This window comes from Cibotium barometz, chromosome 40 (genome assembly GCF_041138505.1).
Source record: "Cibotium barometz isolate CiBa-2024 chromosome 40, ASM4113850v1, whole genome shotgun sequence".
NCBI classification, from domain to species: domain Eukaryota; kingdom Viridiplantae; phylum Streptophyta; class Polypodiopsida; order Cyatheales; family Cibotiaceae; genus Cibotium; species Cibotium barometz.
Window position 1 is genome coordinate 38,938,954 of NC_141085.1, and position 20,574 is coordinate 38,959,527.

General features: G+C 46.3%; 1 protein-coding gene across 2 annotated transcripts in view; it reads right to left on the reverse strand.

Annotated features, from left to right (window-relative positions):
• LOC147615482 (uncharacterized) overlaps positions 1–20,574 on the reverse strand; it is a 90,585-nt gene that overhangs the window by 56,871 nt on the left and 13,140 nt on the right. For both annotated transcript variants that reach the window (XM_086779577.1, XM_086779578.1), the window contains exons 6-7: positions 4,362–4,427; positions 4,177–4,268 (exon numbers count right to left, since the gene is read on the reverse strand). In XM_086779577.1, coding sequence (XP_086635703.1) covers positions 4,177–4,268; positions 4,362–4,427 — 158 coding nt within the window. The remainder of the gene's footprint in view (positions 1–4,176; positions 4,269–4,361; positions 4,428–20,574) is intronic.

Sequence of the window (20,574 nt, forward strand, 5' to 3'; positions counted from 1 at the left end):
ATTGAGCTTGAGCTCTTGTTAAGAAGTTGAGTGGTGTGATATTCCCAGGTTGTATACTAATGGTCCGGATGGTGGCCTGATTGGCAGTAGAAGTCGAACAACTTGCGCGGTATGGATAATCCTTGATCAAATGATCAATCCCACATTTAGTACAGGTACTGGCATGTCGTTGGGCGTAGCCGCCACTTATTGGGAATGGTGCGTATGAACCATATTCTTGTTTGGGCACTCGGCGATTCGATGCGGCCCTCCGCAACCAAAGCATTGTAGCGGTTCTTTTCTCAATATTCTGGCATGACCTCCGTCGTTTCCTCGTAGTACTCTCCGCTAAGCTCTATTTCCCGCACCATATCAACATCTTCTGACAGCTCTTCAATCAATACTTGATTGATTTTAGCCTGTGTGGTGGTAGAACTGGTGGTGGCAGAGGTGAAACGTCTTGTACCCGGAACATCTCCCTAGGTAAGTAGGAAGAGTTGGGTTGTCCAGCAGCAACGGTGATCTGTGCACGTGACACAGGTAAAGCCAATGGGACTGTAAGTGCTAGTAGCTGTGCAACATTTTGAAATCTTGGATATCTGCACATTGAAGTGTCATTATTTCCTAATTTTACACAATGGGCACAATAGAGTAATGGCCATGCTCTTAACTATGGACACTCAATGGTAGTGTGATTCAATGTGCACATAGAGCACCACACCAATTCCCTGCAGGGGTAAAGATGATTATGCCTATGCCCAGATGTTTCTCTTCCCTTCTTTACTTTCAATTCCTCTAATATGGCATTACTAAGCTCATCCACCGTCATGTTTCCGACTTGCTTGCTTCGAGTTCCAATTTCTTGGTGACTCGATACACGCGAAGTCGTAGTTGCTGAAGATGTTTTGACATCTTCCAGTTGCGATAATTCCAACGTATTATCTTCATATTCAATTGCTAGTTTGCAACATGCATCAAGAGTAGCAGGTCGGGCTAGTACCAGGTAATCATGCATTTTGTGGTCTCTAACCCCTCTCCGGAAGCAAGGCAATAGCTGATCATCAGTTAATCCCTCCCGAAGTTTGCACCTTGAATTTAAGTACTTAAGACGAGACACATAGTCTCTCATTGACTCAACTTCCTTTTGTTTGATATTATGTAACTGTGCCACAGGGCTCCATCTATCACCACTTCGGACAAAATTAGGCACAAAAACGTTCTTGAGGCTTGTAAAGTTAACCTTATCCTCATGCTTGAGGGTTCGGAACCACTGATGAGCTTTTTCTTCCAAGGTCAGTGAGAAGGCATGAATCATTGTCACATCACTAACAGGCCGGCAGGTTTCACATGTGGATTCAAAAATCTCTACATGTTGGATAGGATCACCATCCCCAGAGAATTTTTGGACAAGTTTGGAAATAATATGTAGTTTCATCTGGGAGGGTCGGAATTTTGGAGCAGTGCCTAGTTCTCTGATCATCCCTCGGCCCATCTCTGCCGCTATATTTAGCAGGTCTGTCCTTGTGGCTGCATTAAGGTCCATGGTTGGATCCATCCTTAGCCTTTGAGGAATTGCTCCCCCCCTTCCTAGACCTCGTCCCCTTCGTGTATTGGCTCTTCTAGGTATTTCTGGTCCATGGGATGGTCTTGCCGCCGCTGTATCTTGGAGGGACTCATCATTATTCGTCTCCATACGTCTTTGCAAAATCAGAAGTTCCATGTCTTGTAGGAACGTAGGGTGATTGATCATCTCCTCAATATCCTTTTTGGTGTACAGATGGTCCTCAACTTCGCCCGCCACTCTTGCTAGGTTATCCTCCTCTTCTAAGATTGTAAAACCTTCCTCCACTCAGGATTCCTCATTTATGGGTTCCAAGTTTGGAATTTCTCCCTCACTTCTTCCCATAACCAGTTATGGTTCCTTACCTCGTGATTGGAGTGGGTTTAAACTACCCGTTTCCTTTTGCTCAGCTCACGCCCTTCGAGTATCAAGCTCTTGTTTCCTTAAGCTTAATTCTCATAGCTGTCGTTCCACCTCGCTCCTTTTAAGATCTAACTTTACTTTCTCGGAGATGGGGAAGAATATTTGACCCGACCTAGCCGCACTTTCCATGTCCCGTCTTATTCGAGGGTGCCGATATTTGATAGCCTAGAATTCAACGTTTGGATAGGCGCTGGTTGACGGACCCATGCCCGTAGATTGTGCTTCTTCGTCATAACTAGTTTGGAGACCAAAAAATCCTCGGGCGATATCAATGATACCACTGGACCTAGGGTGATTTCTCCTCTTCCCCAAACCCAATGTATCTTAGCCCTTCTTCCATGGACTCCTCGCTACTAGTTTCAGCGGTGGTCAAGTTTCTTAAGACGCTAAGGTGTATGCTTGCGGAATGTCCTGATCCTACACTTCTTTGATAGGAAGATCCTGGGTGATTCGGGACACTATCGTCAAATGTAAGATCGTCTTTGATGAGTTTTCCAAATCTTAAGTGCATGTATGTACGATTTGATAAGCTACTTTGTCGACCCGATATGATTTTGCTTTCGATTCTACCGCTCTGTTTTTGAAGCCGTGAAACTGCAGAGAATGGTTCACGACGTGAAGTGTCAAAAAAAGATTCACGGCGTGAACGTTATTCTACACTTTCATGTGCTCAAAGATTTTTGCCTTTCGGATCCGACCCCCTCTCTTTGCTATAGATGGCCCTCCCTTACCGACCCTCGTGGCCTTGGCCTAACTATTCGTTGGATTAGACCAAACCGTGAGTCTGTAGTAGAAAAAGTTCACGTCATGAACAAAAGGGCTCATGCCATGAAGATTTTCAAAGGGTTCACGTCGTGAAGATTTTCAAAGAGTTTCACGTCGTGAAGATTTTCTGGAAACGTTTGCGTCGTGAAGATTTTGCCGAACTTTCACGTGATCAAAAATTTTGGCAGACTTCGTAGCGTCAGAGGTGTCCGGATAAGGTTGCCTATTTTTAACAAGGCAATCTCGTGATTTGCGGCGTTAATTGTGACGCTGATTTCGAGAGCGATTGCAACGTGAAGCTACAGAAAATGTTCATGATGTGAACGTTTTTCTACAGTTTCACGTGGAACTTCCCGCGAATTGGAAGTTATGATTTTGGGTGCGAAATACTTATCCAATTGATCCCAAATTGATTATGCCACACCTAAGGAATGGAATGCAGGTTCTCGGCACAGTCAATGACTCCTTATGTTTTTTATTTTTTTGGATTTTTGAAAAAGAGGAAAAACAAAACACCAACCTTTTCGTTCACGTTGGTGATCCTAATGATGCAATTATCAAAATTAACAAGAAAAAATAGTGAAGCTCTATCCTAAGACCACTCCGCCACAAACATATACAACATCATAATCAATTTCTCACGATTTCTTCCTACCACACAAATCTTATCCATTCATTTTCTACACAATACACTACCAGAATGCAAGGGCAATCATGAATCTTATGCAATGGGAGCTAAAACTCAAAGTGGAAGAAACAAAGATGTTTCCCCGACAGCGGTGCCAAAAATGTTATGGGCTACCACACCTCCAAAAGGAAACTCAACACATTCACCTAAAGGATAAGCAATAGATCACAACTGTCGTAGGACACTTACCAATGCTTCGAACTTGAGTCCCTGGAGGCCTCCAAGCTCGCTTGTTAAGCTCTAATCTCAAAACTCCACCTCCAAGCTGTCACCGTAGAGTCGCTCGTACCATCGCATAAGACAATCACTCTCTCTCTCTTACTCTTCCACACAAGCATAGAAGAGGAATAATGCTAGAATGCTCTCTCTCTCTCTCTCAATCTCTCTCAAGACACAAGGGAGAGCTCTCTATAGCACAAAGGAAATTGTGTCTTTTCATTATAAGAAAATGCCTTATATACATTTGGTCCGTATTCACACTTGGGCTTCCAAAACTTACTTACTAGGCCTTCGGTGGCCAATATCTCATAATGTACAACTTTTATAGTGCCGTTTTATGACACCTATTCATGTCCTCAATTGGAGGATCATGTTTGTTAATCCAAAATGGGATTAACAATTGTACAATGCATATTCCTTTGTGGGTTTTCACCTCGCACTGAGGTTTCCCACTAGTAATATATCATTTTAAAAAAAAAATGTGTGTGTGTGTGTGTGTGTGTGTGAGAGAGAAAGAGAGAGAGAGAGCTTTATTCCTTACTGGTTTTCCCCTAACGCATGAATTATCCAAGAAAAGAAGATGAAGACTACTGTGAATATGAAAAAGTAGGCACCTCGAAACCAGTAAAATACCTGCATACACGTCACCACAAAAGTTTAACCAGAGACACCACCATCTCGAAAAATTCAAAAAACAAGCCGTTGTCAATCTAATGATGCACTCACCACATTGTTCAAAGCAATGTCTGCAAGCAAGAAAACCAGGTTCACAGCATGCATACTAATCTCTATCTGCAAAAGAGAAAATTTTATATAAGAAGACTCCTCAAATTCAAAAAAAAAACAATTTAATATTTAAGTATTGGGTACACGCATCATGCACTGTATATATAATATATGTATAATATTTTATATTTTTAGTTTTCAAAATCAGTTGGTGAATGCAATTTTATGTGTACATGTATATTAAAAAAACTGGTGAATATATACACACGCACACACACGCACGCGCACGCACATGCACACATGCACCTCTAGTGTAACTGAAGCTGGAAGTCTGTGATTGATAGTGGAGCAATCCATGGTTGCGTTGTTATGATGCATGACTCTGCCCAACATGATGTCTCGTCCATGCAAACAACATTCTTTGTTTGTTCTGGACCTCCAAATCTGCACAATTCAATCCCTGAAACTGCAGTCTATTGAAAGCGCTGGATTTCTGCAGCTTTGCTTGTGTAGAGATGAAGACCTCTGCCGCCCTCGCTCCCTTTCCCACCATGCAAGTGAGTCCCTGCAACCGCTACCAATACATGTGGGTGCAGGTCCAGGTGTCAGATACACGAATTTCTGGCCCGTTTCTTTAATGCAATGTGAACCTCCAAGACATGTATAATATTTGCTAGTAAAGCCAGCCCAATCAGTCGGCCAGCATATGTCAGAATACGCAGCGAAGATGATGACCAGATCTGGGAACACAAGAGCAAAACGCAATGCAGAAAACAACAACACAAGAGAGAGAGAGAGAGAGAGAGAGAGAGAGAGAGAGGCGTGTAACTCTGCTCTATATACACAAGGAAGATCCCCGAATGATACAATATGGCAAGGGGGCTATGGGGCCATTTTATATGGCCCCAATACTGCAATCGGCCTGCTCATAGGCAGCCGACAGGACCTGTAGAACTCCACGACCAGCAACAAAACACCAGTCGGCCAGCTGAGCACTGTCGGCCAGCAACTGTGAAGTCCACGACCTGTCAAACACAGTCGGCCACCTCCAGCAAGTAGACTGATGCAGTCGGCTAACAAATGGGTCCTCCTGCCACCACAGTGCTGCCCCCCAAGCCACAGAAAAAATGGGAAAAATATGGGGAAGAATACGGGGAGTGAGGAAAAATGAGAAAACACCTACAAGGACGGGCACACCCACAACAAAGGCCCTGGTGTCTACAGAAAGACAGGAGATGACTTCTAACACCCCCTCTCAGCTCCTGGCTGTGAAAGTCGAACAAAACTCTAGCAAGATGTCATCAGCAACGATCTGTTCACGAACAAAGTGGCTCTGGATGACCATGGGTTCCTCCAGTGGAAGCCCAATGCTGCAATGCAACCTCTGCATCCTCACCACCACACAAGCAACATCACAAGCAACCCGGTACTCTGCCTCTATCGTCAACAAGGCAAAAGACGACTGCCTCCTACTACTCCTGGGCCTGAAGTAGATCTCCTCGTGTCCAAATCTCCTCCCCAAACTAAGTCACTCCAACCGCGGAGTCGGACTCCGTCAATCAATCCCCCTCCTGTGTAAAAGAGTCCATGATCCTTCACATGCCGCAGAAACCACAGGAAACGCAATCTTGCCTCCCAAAGAGTCATTTACAACCATGAGCTTAACTGCCTCATCAGGATGCTCCCGTCCAATCTGGTGTCCATCAACCAAATCAATGAACCATTCTGCTTCCGAGTCAAAGAGGCATCACACTGCTCACAAGGATCAACACCTGTTACGCTGCAAAGCCTAGTCCTGGAAACCTACTGAAGACCACGCAAGGCCTTCTGAAACCTGTCAACCACCCCCTCTGAGTCCGGAACCACAAAGCCTAGAGAATGCACCTCCTTCTGCGGGTAATCAACTGCCACCTGCATGGCTTTCCGAAAGGTCCCCATGGAAAGAACATCCTCATCTATAGGAGTTTCTTTGTCCCGAATACTACGAGACATCAGAGCATAAGTTACCTGTTCAGTTTCCTCTGATTGACAAACACAAGAACCATCAACATTAGTACTGGAAAGTTCCTGCCAACTGTTGCCATCAACTGGCAAGCTATCCACCATCTGGTCCCGGAAAGCCTGCACCTACAGCGTATCCACACTTAAGCGGCCATTACCAGACTGCCACTCATCACAAACCTGAGGACCTGGGAGATAGTGCTGAAAGCTTGTAAACTCTATTCTCCACTCCGCCTTCCCAAACCACCTCGCCTGTTGCTTTGTCCCAGAGAGCAACAAAATGCTCATCAAACTCCACCCGTACGCCCGTCTTGCAAACCTGATGTACTGACAACAGATGAAAACCAAGTGACGGAACATACAACACCTGGGAGAAATGCTTCCCCCCTCTGCCATCGGGAACTATCTCCATCCTGCCCTCACTGTGAACTGGGATAGTGGATGTATCCCCAGTAAGAATGTGACAAGAATACTTGCAGAGATCCTGTAAATCTGAACGGAAAGGAGTCGTGTGCCTGGAAGCACCACTGTCTAGAATCCACTCCCAAGTATCCGTTGCGGAGAATCCTCCAACCTCCTCCCTGCCTGAAGAAAATGAAACATCAGTGTCCATCACCTCCAGCTGCACAAAAGCCGGAGTCTTCATGATTGCTGCAAAGGAATCTTCACCCTTCAATGACACTGCCTCCAATAGTAGCCTTTCTCGCCACAATCATTACAGGTCCTCTCTACCTTTAGTTTCTCACGGTCAGCGACGGACTTCTTCTCAGAAGACCTCTCCAATGAAGCCTTTCCTTTGCCCGTTTTACGGCCTTTCGACCCTTGGCCAATTAAGGCCTCCGAACCTCCACCCTGAGGAGGGTTCGTGAACCATTCCTCCTGGTCCAAGACCATCGGCACAAGCTCCTCCCACGTGATGGTGCTGAGCCTGTCACTGGTAATCAAAGACGAGTAAAATGCTAAGTACTGAGAGGGCAAGTGTGACAGCAACGTTATGGCCATGTCCTCTAACGATATCTTCTTCCCAGCCTGAAGAACTTCCTACTGAAGAGCTTGCAGCTTGTTAATATGCTCCCGCATCGTCAACGACTTTGCAAGGCTCATAACCCGCATTTGTACTTCCAAGGAAATCCTCTTCATTAGGGGCGATACCCTGTTGTAAAGAGAAGCCAAATGCTGCCATATACCTCTGGCCAGCGTCATATGCTTTACATGATTGATTACCTGCGGTGTGCAGTTGAGGAAGATAAACGAACGGACCCTGGGGTTGACACGATCCCACATCTGTGCTTGTGCCTCCCGGTCCTTTCGGATCGACGGTAACTCCCCTTCCTCTACTTCCGGCCGTGGAACCCCAACAACGACGAAATCAGCGAGGTCGTAAGACTCCAGAACAGATTCCATCATAACCTTCCATACGCCGTAGTTGTTCCCGTCCAACTGACGGTCCACCGGGAACGTGGGGAGTGTAGGGATCTTCACATGCCTCTCGGCCATCTCTAACAGATCTGCCATTGCGGGGATGTACTCTGAAAAAGGGTGGGTGGGTGGGAGCAAAGAAGAACATACACCTGCAAGTAGCTGTCCAGCAAATCAGCCCGTCGTCCTCTTGCTTCTCCTCTTCCCAAACAGTCTCGTACAGTCCACCAATCAGCAACACAACAGTCCCCCTCTTGCTCACACAAATCCCAAGAACTATCAAGAGCCTGTGGCTCTGATACCATGTCAGAATACGCAGCGTAGATGATGACCAGATCTGGGAACACAAGCAAAACGCAATGCAAAAAATAACAGCACAAGAGAGAGAGAGAGAGAGATAGAGGCGTGTAACTCTGCTCTATATACACAAGGAAGATCCCCGAATGATACAATATGGCAAGGGGGCTATGGGGCCATTTTATATGGCCCCAATACTACAGTCGGCCTGCTCATAGGCAGCCGACAGGACCTGTAGAACTCCACGACCAGCAACAAAACACCAATCGGCTAGCTGAGCACTGTCAACCAGCAATTGTGAAGTCCACGTCCTGTCAAACACAGTCGGCCACCTCCAGCAAGTAGACTGATGCAGTCGGCTAACAAATGGGTCCTCCTGCCACCACAGTGCTGCCCCCCAAGCCATAGAAAAAATTGGAAAAATATGGGAAATACGGGGAGTGAGGAAAAATGAGAAAACACCTACAAGGGCGGGCACACCCACAGCAAAGGCCCTGGTGTCTACAGAAAGACAGGAGATGACTTCTAACAGCATAATGGGGGAATATGCCAGAAAAGGTGTCAAAATAAGTGGAAAAAATACAAAAAAACATGGGAAAATATCCCAAGCCGGGGGGGTGCAGGAACAACGGGGAAGCACCCTAAACAGTGGAGATGACCCCTTCAACACCACACGTCAAGAAATCACTTTCACTCTCATTCCAATGAGTTTGAGTGATAAATCTAGATATGGGTCCGGTTGATGATGATAGGGCGATTCTCGTGAATTTGATGATTGTCATGAAAAACGTCGTCATAAACCTATTGAAATTTTATTGGTTTTCCTAAGATGAACTTCAGTAAATATAATCGTAAACTCAACCCCACAACCCTTTATTCTTGGTTGCATCAATTTGAAGCTTATTTTGCTACATTTAGAAAGAATGATACTAACAGAGTGATCTTGGCTAGTTGGTATTTGGAAGGTGAGGCCATTCCTTAGTGGACCCAGTGGGCTCATGCCCACACCAGATTAGGTATGGCAGCTTATGTCTAGGACAAGTTTGTCTTCGATCTTAAGTGACGGTTTCTACCACCCCATTACCTTAAGCAACTCAAAGACAAGTTTAGGGAGGCATGTCAGAATGTGCAACCAATAGTACAATTTGCCAATAAAATTTCAAACTTATGTTTGCAATTGGGCATATCTAACAAGGACGAGAAAGGAAAGTTCCTTTATGGCCTTGACACGTAAATCCAATGGGAGGTGCGTATGTTTTGGCTAGCCACCTCGCTTGTGCAGAGTGCTGAAATAAAGTACAATGGTGGAAAGGCCAAGACTTCCCAGCCTTCCACTCCCAAGGCCAAAACCAGACTGGGTCTTCCCCAGGACAAAGTACGAAAGCCTTTGGCTCCAAGAACTCGACTAACCCGCCTAAGCTTACTCCAGACCGGAAAGCTCAGGCAGGCAAGACCAGTGGGAAACTAAGTGCTGAGGAGATAACTCAGTACAAGGAGAAGGGTAGGTGTTTCTTTTGTCACACAAAAGGACACACTTCTAAGAATTTTCCAAAGAAGACTACCACTCCACAAGGGACCACCCCAATCTCCACGGCTTCCATGGTGAGCCCGGCTCCCACACAGACCCCAGCAACTGTCCCTAGTTCTTCGGATCCCAGTTCTTTGGTTGGTGCAATCGTTAGCCGGAAGCTCGAAGATAAGCAGAAGGGCGTCCAGGACCAAGAGGATGAGCACAACGAGTTGCTGAAGACCTTTGGCTACATAGGTGGCCAGAAAGTCGTCATCTTGTTTGACGGCAGCAGCATGAAGGATGTGGTCACGGAACAGGCCACTCGGCAAGCCCGTTTCGTCCTGACTTCGGTAGACAAGAAAGTTAAGGCAGGTGTGTTCCAAGGGCCAGGACAGCCAAGGTGAAAAGTGCAGGTCAAGAACCAGTCTTTATTTTCAAATTTACGTCATTCTAATAAAGCAAATACAGCATTCGTGGTGACGGCCCTACAAAGGGTATTCGGGACCCAATACTATGTCCTCTTCTCCCTCCCTCCCTCCCTCCCTCCCTCTCTCTCTCTCTCTCTCTCTCTCCTACCTAAAAGAAAGTGGGCGGGAGGAAGGGGAAATTTCCCCCGGAGTGATCGCAGACCTAGCAGAACTAAAGGAAAGCCCATGAGGAACTCAAGCTTACAACGACACTGGCTGTCGCAGAAACAGTAGAGAAAATGGAAACCTCTTAAGAAAGCATGGGTTGACGCAGTTAAGAATGAAGTACAACAGGAAACAGAGGGAGCATGGACTATTGGGAAAGCAAAAGCGGTCTCACTCAAGGAAGTAGACCTCGTCAATGCTACATTGACGGAGGAAAAGATGCGTAAGGCTCGAAAGCTTAATGTGAGAGTCACTGGCATCAAGGAAAAGGCTGGTACCTCACCTGATGAAGATGGCAAGGCATTATGTGCAAAACTTGGGTACAAAGAAGATGACCCCACCCCCTTTGCCAAGGCATGGCGAGCAGGCACGGACCTTACAAGAGAACGAGCACTTATCCTTCAATTTGAGGATGACACTAGAGGATCACCTTTCTCAAGAAGAGAGTGATATTGCGGGGATTGGAAGATGAAACTATCTATCTAGATGATGACCTCACTCAGGCTCAGGTTGCCCATCGCAAGAAACTTATGCACAAGGTGAAAGCAGCTAGAGAGGCAGGACAAAAAGCGTTCTACAGAGATGGTCATGTCTTTATTGAGGGGAAGATGGTCGCATAGCGCCAAGCGACCTATGAGACAACTACGAGTTGCCAAAGCTGGGGATACACATTGCAGTTTGGAACTGCAACGGAGCCTTATGGACACATCCAAGACGGCTAGAGGAGGTGATGGAGAGACATGACATATTGCTACTTACAGAGACACATCAGAGCCCGGAGAGAGGCTTACCTAGAGTGGAGGGATACCAGTGGGAGTCAGCTTACAGGAAGACCACGAGACAGAGCACTGCACGAGGATCAGGGGGTATACCGTATAGCGATGCTACTTAGGAGAGAGATGCAGAGACGAGTACATGTGGTAGAACGTGACCCAGAGGTGAGATACATGTGGATTAGATTACAGCTATCCGAGACCCGAGTGCTCTACATTGCGCTATGCTACTTCTCGCCCAGAGGATCAAAATATGCCACACTTGGAGGGGAGGACATAGAGAGTAGTGAGGGAGAGGAGGAGGAGACTGCACCAGCAACAGCAGGCGACTCCCCCTACTCGGTTCTTTCAGAGGACATTATACACTACTCCACACTAGGTGAGGTCCTCTTGATGGGGGATTTCAACGCCAGGAGACAGAATCGGCAGTGTGAGATATATGACATGGAGGATCCAGAGATGATGCTTGCCATGGAGGCAGAGGATACAGGTGTCACTCGGCTTTCTACTGACACAGGACCAAATAACACCAAATACGGACACCACTTGCTAGAGCTAGGCGCCCGACACCGTCTCGTTATTTATAACGGGATGACACAATGTGTCACATGCACTCTGCACTAAGTGCATGGTGACAAGATGGCTCATCATCAGAAGTGCATCATTTGTACAGTTGTAGAACCCAGTAGGATGATATTTGTCGTACGCCGTGGCCCGTGACCCCATTGTACATCCTCAGTCCAGGATAAGTCAGGCACGAGCTACGTACGTCATTCCTCAGCCTTAGTCAGTCAGTCAGTCAGTTAAGTCCCTTAACCCACTTGGAGAGAATCATTCATGCATGTAGAGTCAGTAGAAGCCTTAGGGTTTGCATCAGAAAGCACTCTGCATCTTGCATAATATGCATACATATGCATGTGCATCATTTAGAACATCCCCAAAGCCTTAGGGAATTTACTGGGATTTATCTGGTATTTTTCCCATATTTATTAGTATTTATTTATCGTTATTTGCATTATTGGGCATTTATAAATATTAACTTTATTAAATGACCAACCCCCAGTTAGTATAAATAGGCTTGCCTAGAGCCTCTTTTGCTCATTCAGTCTTCATTGTGCTAAGAGCTCTCCTCTCTCTCTTGCTCTCAGCATAAGACTAATCCATGCCCTAGTGCCCATAAGCTTTCTTCTCCAGCCCTTGAGAAACCCTAGCTTCATTCAGCCCTAGGTGCTTGCATTCAGCCCTGATTCAGCCTCAGTTCAGGCCCAGATTCAGCATCAGTTCATGCCCATAGTTCAGCCCACAGTACAGTAGAGTTCTACGCCAGATTTCAGCCTGTTTTCTCCTGCGTTTTCTGATTCAGCAGGGCAGCAGTGCTGCGTTTCTGTCTAGCAGCTCCAGATACCTGTGTTTTGCAGTCCAGCAGCCCTACAGGTCTGCGTTTCAGCTCCTCAGCACCCCTACTCTTCAGCGTTTCTGTCCACAGCAGTTTCCAGCCCTGAAGATTCAGTCCACAGCAGTTTCCAGCCCTGAAATTGTTGTTTGCATCAGTATCCAGCATTCTCTGCATCATCAACACATTCAGCAGTCATCTGGTGAAGGTAACTCAGCATTCATATGTGTTTTCAGCATTCTAACAATGTGTAGAACAGTCCACCTTCTTCTTCTTTGAGCCTCAGGTGTGCAGCCCTTCCTCATGCCCTTGGGAGGAGTGCATAGGCTCAAGATCAAGTCATTGAGGTGTTTCTACAGCAGTGTACAGATCAGCCGCTCTCCGATCCTCCGAGATCTTGCGTTTGGCTTATCTACAGTCCAAAGTCATTCTCTCTAAAATAATAAAGCAAATACTATCTCGTTATCGGGATAGGGGGCCCTTCAGTGGGTAATTCGGGACCCAATCTGGTGTACAGTGTTCATATCTCTCTCTCATCTCTTTAAAGTTTGAAGTAAATGAAATGGATTGCTAAACTCACGAAACTCAGGATACAGAAGACGGTGTGAGCATATTGTGTGACAGGATCAACCAATACAAAGACTTCCGCTGCATATCACATTGGTATCAGATTCAGATAGTCCACACACACCGTATCCTAGCGTGGGGGCATCCTCGGATGGTTAGATTGCGTTCCGGCACGACCACCGACTTCAGCATCATGTCTACACGAGAGAGTACTCATCAGCCGGAAGCCGTCTCCCCCGAAGGAGACCTTGCTCCTCCGCCTACAGCAGACACCATAGCTCTTCTAAGAGCTCAGAACCAGCTACTCATGGAGCGTCTCCAACTCTTGGAGGCAGCAGCAGCACGTCCTTCTACACCTCCAGCAGCACCCGACTACATCTCCCTCTTCTTTCAGATGGAACAACAAAGGAGAGAGGACGAGGCCCGAAGGAGAAGAGAAAAAGAAGAAAGACGGGACTATGAGGAAGCCCAACGCAGGATCGACGAAGACCGGCGTCAGGCTGAACTCGCCGCTCGGGAACACCAACGTGAGCTTGATCGAGAACGTATGTTACTCGAACACCAACGGGAAAAGGAGGCCATACACTTGAGGTATCAGCAGCTCTCCTCAGTCTCCCCAGTCATAGGTGTCACCAGCCAGCATCCCGCAGCAGCTTCAACCACCATCATTCGCAATCAACCGAATTTCAGCAAGTATGATGGTAAGTGTGATCATTCTTCAGTTAATCAATTTGTTCATCAGTTTAATGCACATTTTCCATTAGCTAGGATCACAGACCCACAAGACAAAGTCCACTTAGCGGCTCCCCATCTCACTGGTGAGGCAGTCACTTGGTGGCAGCATTGGTCTAGTATTCATACTGACCAGGCCACAGGTGTCACAGCCTTTGACTGGGACATCTTTGTCCATGACCTGAAGACCAGATTTCTCCCGCCCCAGTACATGACCGGTCTGAAAGACGAGTTCTATGGACTCAGACAGAACGGTTCCCCAGTGCTTCAGTTTTCCGGTAAGGTTATTACTTTAGCACAGCAGTTAGGGTTATCTGAGTAGGCCAAGATGGAGCAATTCATTCGTGGATTGGACTCCAACATTCGGTTCACAGTTCGTAACTTTGAACCAAGTACATATGACCGGGCTCTGACTCTCGCTCAGAACGAAGAAATGAAGCTCAACGGGGGCAAGCCCAAGCAGACATCTCAGTCCAGTACCAAACCCCAGCAGCAGCAATCAGCTGCACAGTCAGGGAAAGGTAACGCATCTTCTAAAGATGCTAAGAAGGACAGCAGTAATAGCTCCAGTTCAGGGGGTAAGAAGGATAAAGAACCTAAGAAAACCCCTGATGAAAAGGCTAAAGCAGGCATTACTGGAGGTTATCTTCCTCCAGAGGAGCAAAAGAAGTATCAGTCAGAAAATAGATGTTTTTTCTGTCATATTATAGGGCATGGTAAGAAGGATTGCCACAAATGGCAAGCGGCACAAGCTGCCAAAGCTCCTTCTGCCATAGTTGCCACAGCTTCCCCAGCTCCTCCAGCCCCGCCTACTACCTCAAATGCAGTTCAACTTTTACCTTCCATGCATCCTATACCATCCGTGGTATTTGATGCTAAGCAGGAGGGTGAGAGCGATGCTGCTCAGAAGAGCCTTATCCGAGCTTATGGCTCTGCCCAGGGCCGACAGTTTGTAGTCCTTTTCGATATGGGCAGTTCTGAAGACGCCATCTCTCCCCAGTTGGCTAATAAATTGAACTGTACTTTAGTCCCATATCATCTGGATGTGGACGGATTTACACCTGGTCTTCGCACCCACATTTCCCAGAAGGCACAGCAGTTTGCCTTTGAAGTTCAGAAGGCCTCATTTCAACGAGATTTCATCGTCTCACCTCTGTTAGGGTGTGACATGATCTTAGGAATTCAGTGGTTCCGTCAGTATGAGCCTATTCCCAATTGGGGGCAGGACACTTTTACTATTTGTAAAGGTTTTCCTGAGCCTGTCATGATTCGTGGGGATAGAAGCATTCTTGGCATTCCATTGATTTCGCATCTCCAGGCCCGACGAGCTATCCGCAAGGGAGCAGAAGGAGCACTGCTTTATGTTCGTGCTCAAACAGCCTCTCCCTCATTAGTAGCATCCCTTACATCGTCAGTCCCTCAGTTAGCAGACCTCCTATCCAGACACCAGGACATTATGCTTAGGGACGATCTCCCACCCAGTCTCCCACCCTCTCGCCTTGAGGACCATCACATTGATTTGGTCCCTGGATCAGACCCTCCTAGCAGGTTTCCCTATCGTCTTTCCAAGACTTTAGAGGGCGAGTTGGAAAAGCAGTTATCTGAGCGTCTCCGAGCCGGATTCATTCGGCCTTCTTCCTCCCCATTTGCTGCACCTATCCTATTTGTCCAAAAGAAGGACAAGTCTGCACGCCTTTGTGTAGACTACAGGGCATTAAACAAACTCACTATCAAGAATAAGTTTCCTATGCCGAGGATAGAGTACATTTTGGAGCGTTTAGACGGTGCTAAGTTTTTCACTAAGATCGACCTCAAGAGTGGTTACCATCAGGTCCGCATTTTTGAAGCTGACATTCCAAAAACAGCTTTCAGGACAGAGCGTGGTCACTACGAGTTCGTAGTCATGCCTTTTGGGCTTACAAATGCACCCGCAACGTTCAATAAGATGATGTCTAGGATTTTCGCAGTCCACATTGGGAAGTGTGTTTTCATATTCCTTGATGACATACTAGTCTTCTCAGCCACTGCGGAGCAGCATGAGAAAGATGTGGAGAAAGTCTTGCAACTTTTGCGAGATAATCAGCTCTACATAAACGCCAAAAAGTCTATCTTTGGTGTTAAGGAAGTTCAATATTTGGGCTACATCATCGGTTCCGATGGGATTAGACTGGACCCCTCAAAGGTTCAAGAGATCTTAGATTGGGATATTCCTAAGACCGCCCAAGAAATCCGTTCATTCGTAGGTCTTTGTCAGGCCTATAGTACCCATGTCCATCAGTTTTCCAACCTTGCAGCACCTCTTACCGACTTGCTCAAGGAGGTGAAGACTCGCAAGCAGAAAGTCTCAGTTACAGGTAAGGCACTTGATGCATTCCGTGCACTCCAGAAAGCTGCCTCAGAAGCACCTGTATTAAAGTTAGCATCATGGGACGAACCTTTCGAGGTCATCACCGATGCCAGCAATGTAGCCATAGATGCAGTCCTCCAGCAGGACAATAGACCCGTGGCTTATTACAGCAGAAAGTTGGATGTCGCCGAAAAGAATTATTCAGTATATGACAAAGAGCTTTTGGGTGTAATCACAGCGCTCAAACATTGGAAGCCTTTTCTTTATGGACAGGCTTTCACAGTGAAAACAGACCACCAAGCACTTAAGTGGCTTCAGACTATGCCAAGTGCCCAGTGGAGTGATCGACAGGCCAGGTGGAGTCAAATCTTCCAACAGTTTGGAGGTATGATTGAATACATCCCTGGTAAGCATAACCCAGTAGCAGATGCTCTCAGTCGAAAGTCCAGCATCCAGGCAGTCCAAGAAGCTACCATTCTCGAAATCACGGGGAAGGACTTGGATAGTATGAAAGACCAATATGTCGACTCCCCTGAGTTTGGTACTCAGTATAGTTTGGCCCTCACTTCTGAGCCTGGCCACTATTCAGTACAGAACGGTTGGTTGTTCTACAAGAACCGTCTCTGTGTTACTCGAGAAAAGCGTTCCGCTCTTCTCCATGATGCCCATGACTCCTTAGTTGGAGGACATAGGGGTATCAACAGTACCCTCGAGAAATTAGAACGGTCCTTTTATTGGCCAAAGATGAGGCGTGATGTCTATGCACATGTACAAGCCTGTAAGATTTGTCAAAAAGTCAAGGTTCCCCATACAAAGAAGGCAGGTTTACTTCAACCTTTGCCTATCCCCGACGGACCTTTTATCGACATATCTATGGACTTTGTAGGGCCTCTACCAGCATCCACTGGATCCCGTAACACTCAGTGTTTTACCATTGTGGATCGCTTTAGTAAGTTCTGCATGCTCATCCCATGCAAGCATACGGCCACAGCCGAGGACGTAGCCCGTCTGTTTCTCAAGCATTGGTATCCAATTTGTGGTTTGCCTAGCACCATAACATCAGACAGAGATTCCAAGTTTACCTCGCATTTCTGGAGGGCATTATTTGAAAACTTTGGAACTAAGTTGCAGTTGTCCAGTGCATTCCATCCCCAGACAGATGGCCAGACAGAAATTTATAATCAGTTGGCCTTTGATGTCCTCAAGTCATACTGTCATGACCAGCAGTCCAAATGGGAGCACTATCTTCCATTGGTCCAAGCTATCTTGAACGACACGCATTCATCCAGTGTCGGACGGACTCCATATGAAGCAGCCTTTGGTCGCCGTTTTTCTTCTCTTTTGACGAGAATGGTGTCTCCATCTTTAGAGGCTAATAAAACCACGGAAGCATTTTCCGAGATCATTGAGTCAGTCAAGGACCGCTTGACCAAAGCTCAGGAAGCATATAGCAGACAGGCAAATAAATCTAGACGAGATGTCCACTTCAAGGAAGGGGATTGGGTCTATTTGCGTATCATGAAGCAGAGATTGAAACAAGTGGGCAAACGTTGTCCCAAGCTTTCATTCCGTAGTTTTGGCCCTTTTCCAATAGTTAAGAAGATAAGTGATGTCTCAATGAAGTTAAAGTTGCCTGCCAGTTGGACAATGCATGATGTTTTCCATGTTTCTTGGCTAAAACCATATGTTGGTCCAGAAGTGTTTGATGTTTCAGATGAACAGCAGCCAGACGTGGTAGACGAGGCAGAAGTTATTGAGCCTGAGCAGATCCTTCTTCATCGATGGAAGCATGGTTCCGGTCGACGGATTCGTCAGTTCTATACGAAATTCCGAGATCGAGGCACCCACGAAGCCGTATGGCTCGACGAGGAGTTCTTCCAGGAGTACCCCCAGTTATTGGCGGACTACTTGGAAGCCATGAACCTGCCGCCAAGCTAATCAGGAGGGAATGTCACATGCACTCTGCACTAAGTGCATGGTGACAAGATGGCTCATCATCAGAAGTGCATCATTTGTACAGTTGTAGAACCCAGTAGGATGATATTTGTCGTACGCCGTGACCCCATTGTACATCCTCAGTCCAGGATAAGTCAGGCACGAGCTACGTAGGTCATTCCTCAGCCTTAGTCAGTCAGTCAGTCAGTTAAGTCCCTTAACCCACTTGGAGAGAATCATTCATGCATGTAGAGTCAGTAGAAGCCTTAGGGTTTGCATCAGAAAGCACTCTGCATCTTGCATAATATGCATACATATGCCTGTGCATCATTTAGAACATCCCCAAAGCCTTAGGGAATTTACTGGGATTTATCTGGTATTTTTCCCATATTTATTAGTATTTATTTATCGTTATTTGCATTATTGGGCATTTATAAATATTAACTTTATTAAATGACCAACCCCCAGTTAGTATAAATAGGCTTGCCTAGAGCCTCTTTTGCTCATTCAGTCTTCATTGTGCTAAGAGCTCTCCTCTCTCTCTTGCTCTCAGCATAAGACTAATCCATGCCCTAGTGCCCATAAGCTTTCTTCTCCAGCCCTTGAGAAACCCTAGCTTCATTCAGCCCTAGGTGCTTGCATTCAGCCCTGATTCAGCCTCAGTTCAGGCCCAGATTCAGCATCAGTTCATGCCCATAGTTCAGCCCACAGTACAGTAGAGTTCTACGCCAGATTTCAGCCTGTTTTCTCCTGCGTTTTCTGATTCAGCAGGGCAGCAGTGCTGCGTTTCTGTCTAGCAGCTCCAGATACCTGTGTTTTGCAGTCCAGCAGCCCTACTTTAATGCTCTGTTTTATGTGCAAAAAACAGAGTATGCGGGGAGTCCCGATCTGGTGCCTTACACTTCAAATGAGCTCAAATGCTTTCAAAGGCATCAATAGCAATGAGTCCCGATCTGGTGCCTTACACTTCAAATGAGCTCAAATGCTTTCAAAGGCATCAATAGCAATGAGTCTAGTAGAGGATTAAGCCAAGAAACACAAGATTTGACCAAATATTGAAAGCTTAATCTCTGTTTTACCAAAGTCCCCTGTGCAGATTTGATGAAGAGCTTGGATCTCACTGTAGACTTGATGAAATTGAATTCTGTCTTCACCACCTTGTAGACCATGCTTGAATACACCTTGGGCTAGGAGGAATTAGAAGCATTTGATTTGATGAAGGAGAGATCTGCAAATTACTCAGGAAAAAATACACCGGCCAAATCGTCGATTTCTCCTTCCTTCTCACTGGCGGTTTGCTGCGCTGTTTTGATGGGCTTGAAGCCAAAGGAGTTGGCTACCATATGCTAGAAGGGTTTGCCCTAAATGTGAGTTTTTTTCTGAAACCGGGCATGGATCTGGTTGATTGACCTTGCTGGTCTTCAATGGATGAGTCCATGGCTCTTTTTATGGATCTATTGGTTGATCTTGCTGATCTTCAACGAGAGTCCATCTTGATTTTTATAAGTGATTATATTGCCGAGTATTATGGGCTAGGAACTATTGAAAAGGCCCCTGAGTGGTGGACAGGTGGTGAGCGTTCTAGTTGCCAATGATGCCATAGATACTCTGATGAAGGAATGATGGGAAATTTGAGAATCAATCGGATAATTTGGAAGACTGTGATCAGTGGTACTATGGTTTCATTAAAGGATTGTTTTAAAGTTAGCTGATGCTAAGAAAAAGGTAATTTCATATTGGGTGTGTAAGTGGTGTGCCTAATTTTATGTTTGCATGAACTTCCGGCTAGGGGGCCTTGGAACTCTTTTCCTTGGTACCCGGGACAAAACCTAACCAAATTCCAAATTGGATCCCATCACTACAGTGGTTGGGCGAGATTCAGTCCACAGCAGTTTCCAGCCCTGAAATTGTTGTTTGCATCAGTATCCAGCATTCTCTGCATCATCAACACATTCAGCAGTCATCTGGTGAAGGTAACTCAGCATTCATATGTGTTTTCAGCATTCTAACAATGTGTAGAACAGTCCACCTTCTTCTTCTTTGAGCCTCAGGTGTGCAGCCCTTCCTCGTGCCCTTGGGAGGAGTGCATAGGCTCAAGATCAAGTCATTGAGGTGTTTCTACAGCAGTGTACAGATCAGCCGCTCTCCGATCCTCCGAGATCTTGCGTTTGGCTTATCTACAGTCCAAAGTCATTCTCTCTAAAGTAATAAAGCAAATACTATCTCGTTATCGGGATAGGGGGCCCTTCAGTGGGTAATTCGGGACCCAATCTGGTGTACAGTGTTCATATCTCTCTCTCATCTCTTTAAAGTTTGAAGTAAATGAAATGGATTGCTAAACTCACGAAACTCAGGATACAGAAGACGGTGTGAGCATATTGTGTGACAGGATCAACCAATACAAAGACTTCCGCTGCATATCACACAATGGCCTGGTTCCGACACACTGACATGCTTCCCACTGGGAGGAGGAGGTAGCACAATAGATTATGTCCTTGGATCCAGAGAGACAGCACAGGTACACTGTCCGATTGGAGCAGACCACACATACCTTTCACTATCTCTAGCAGGCTCATCATATACACCTACCCCACCCAGAGCTACACC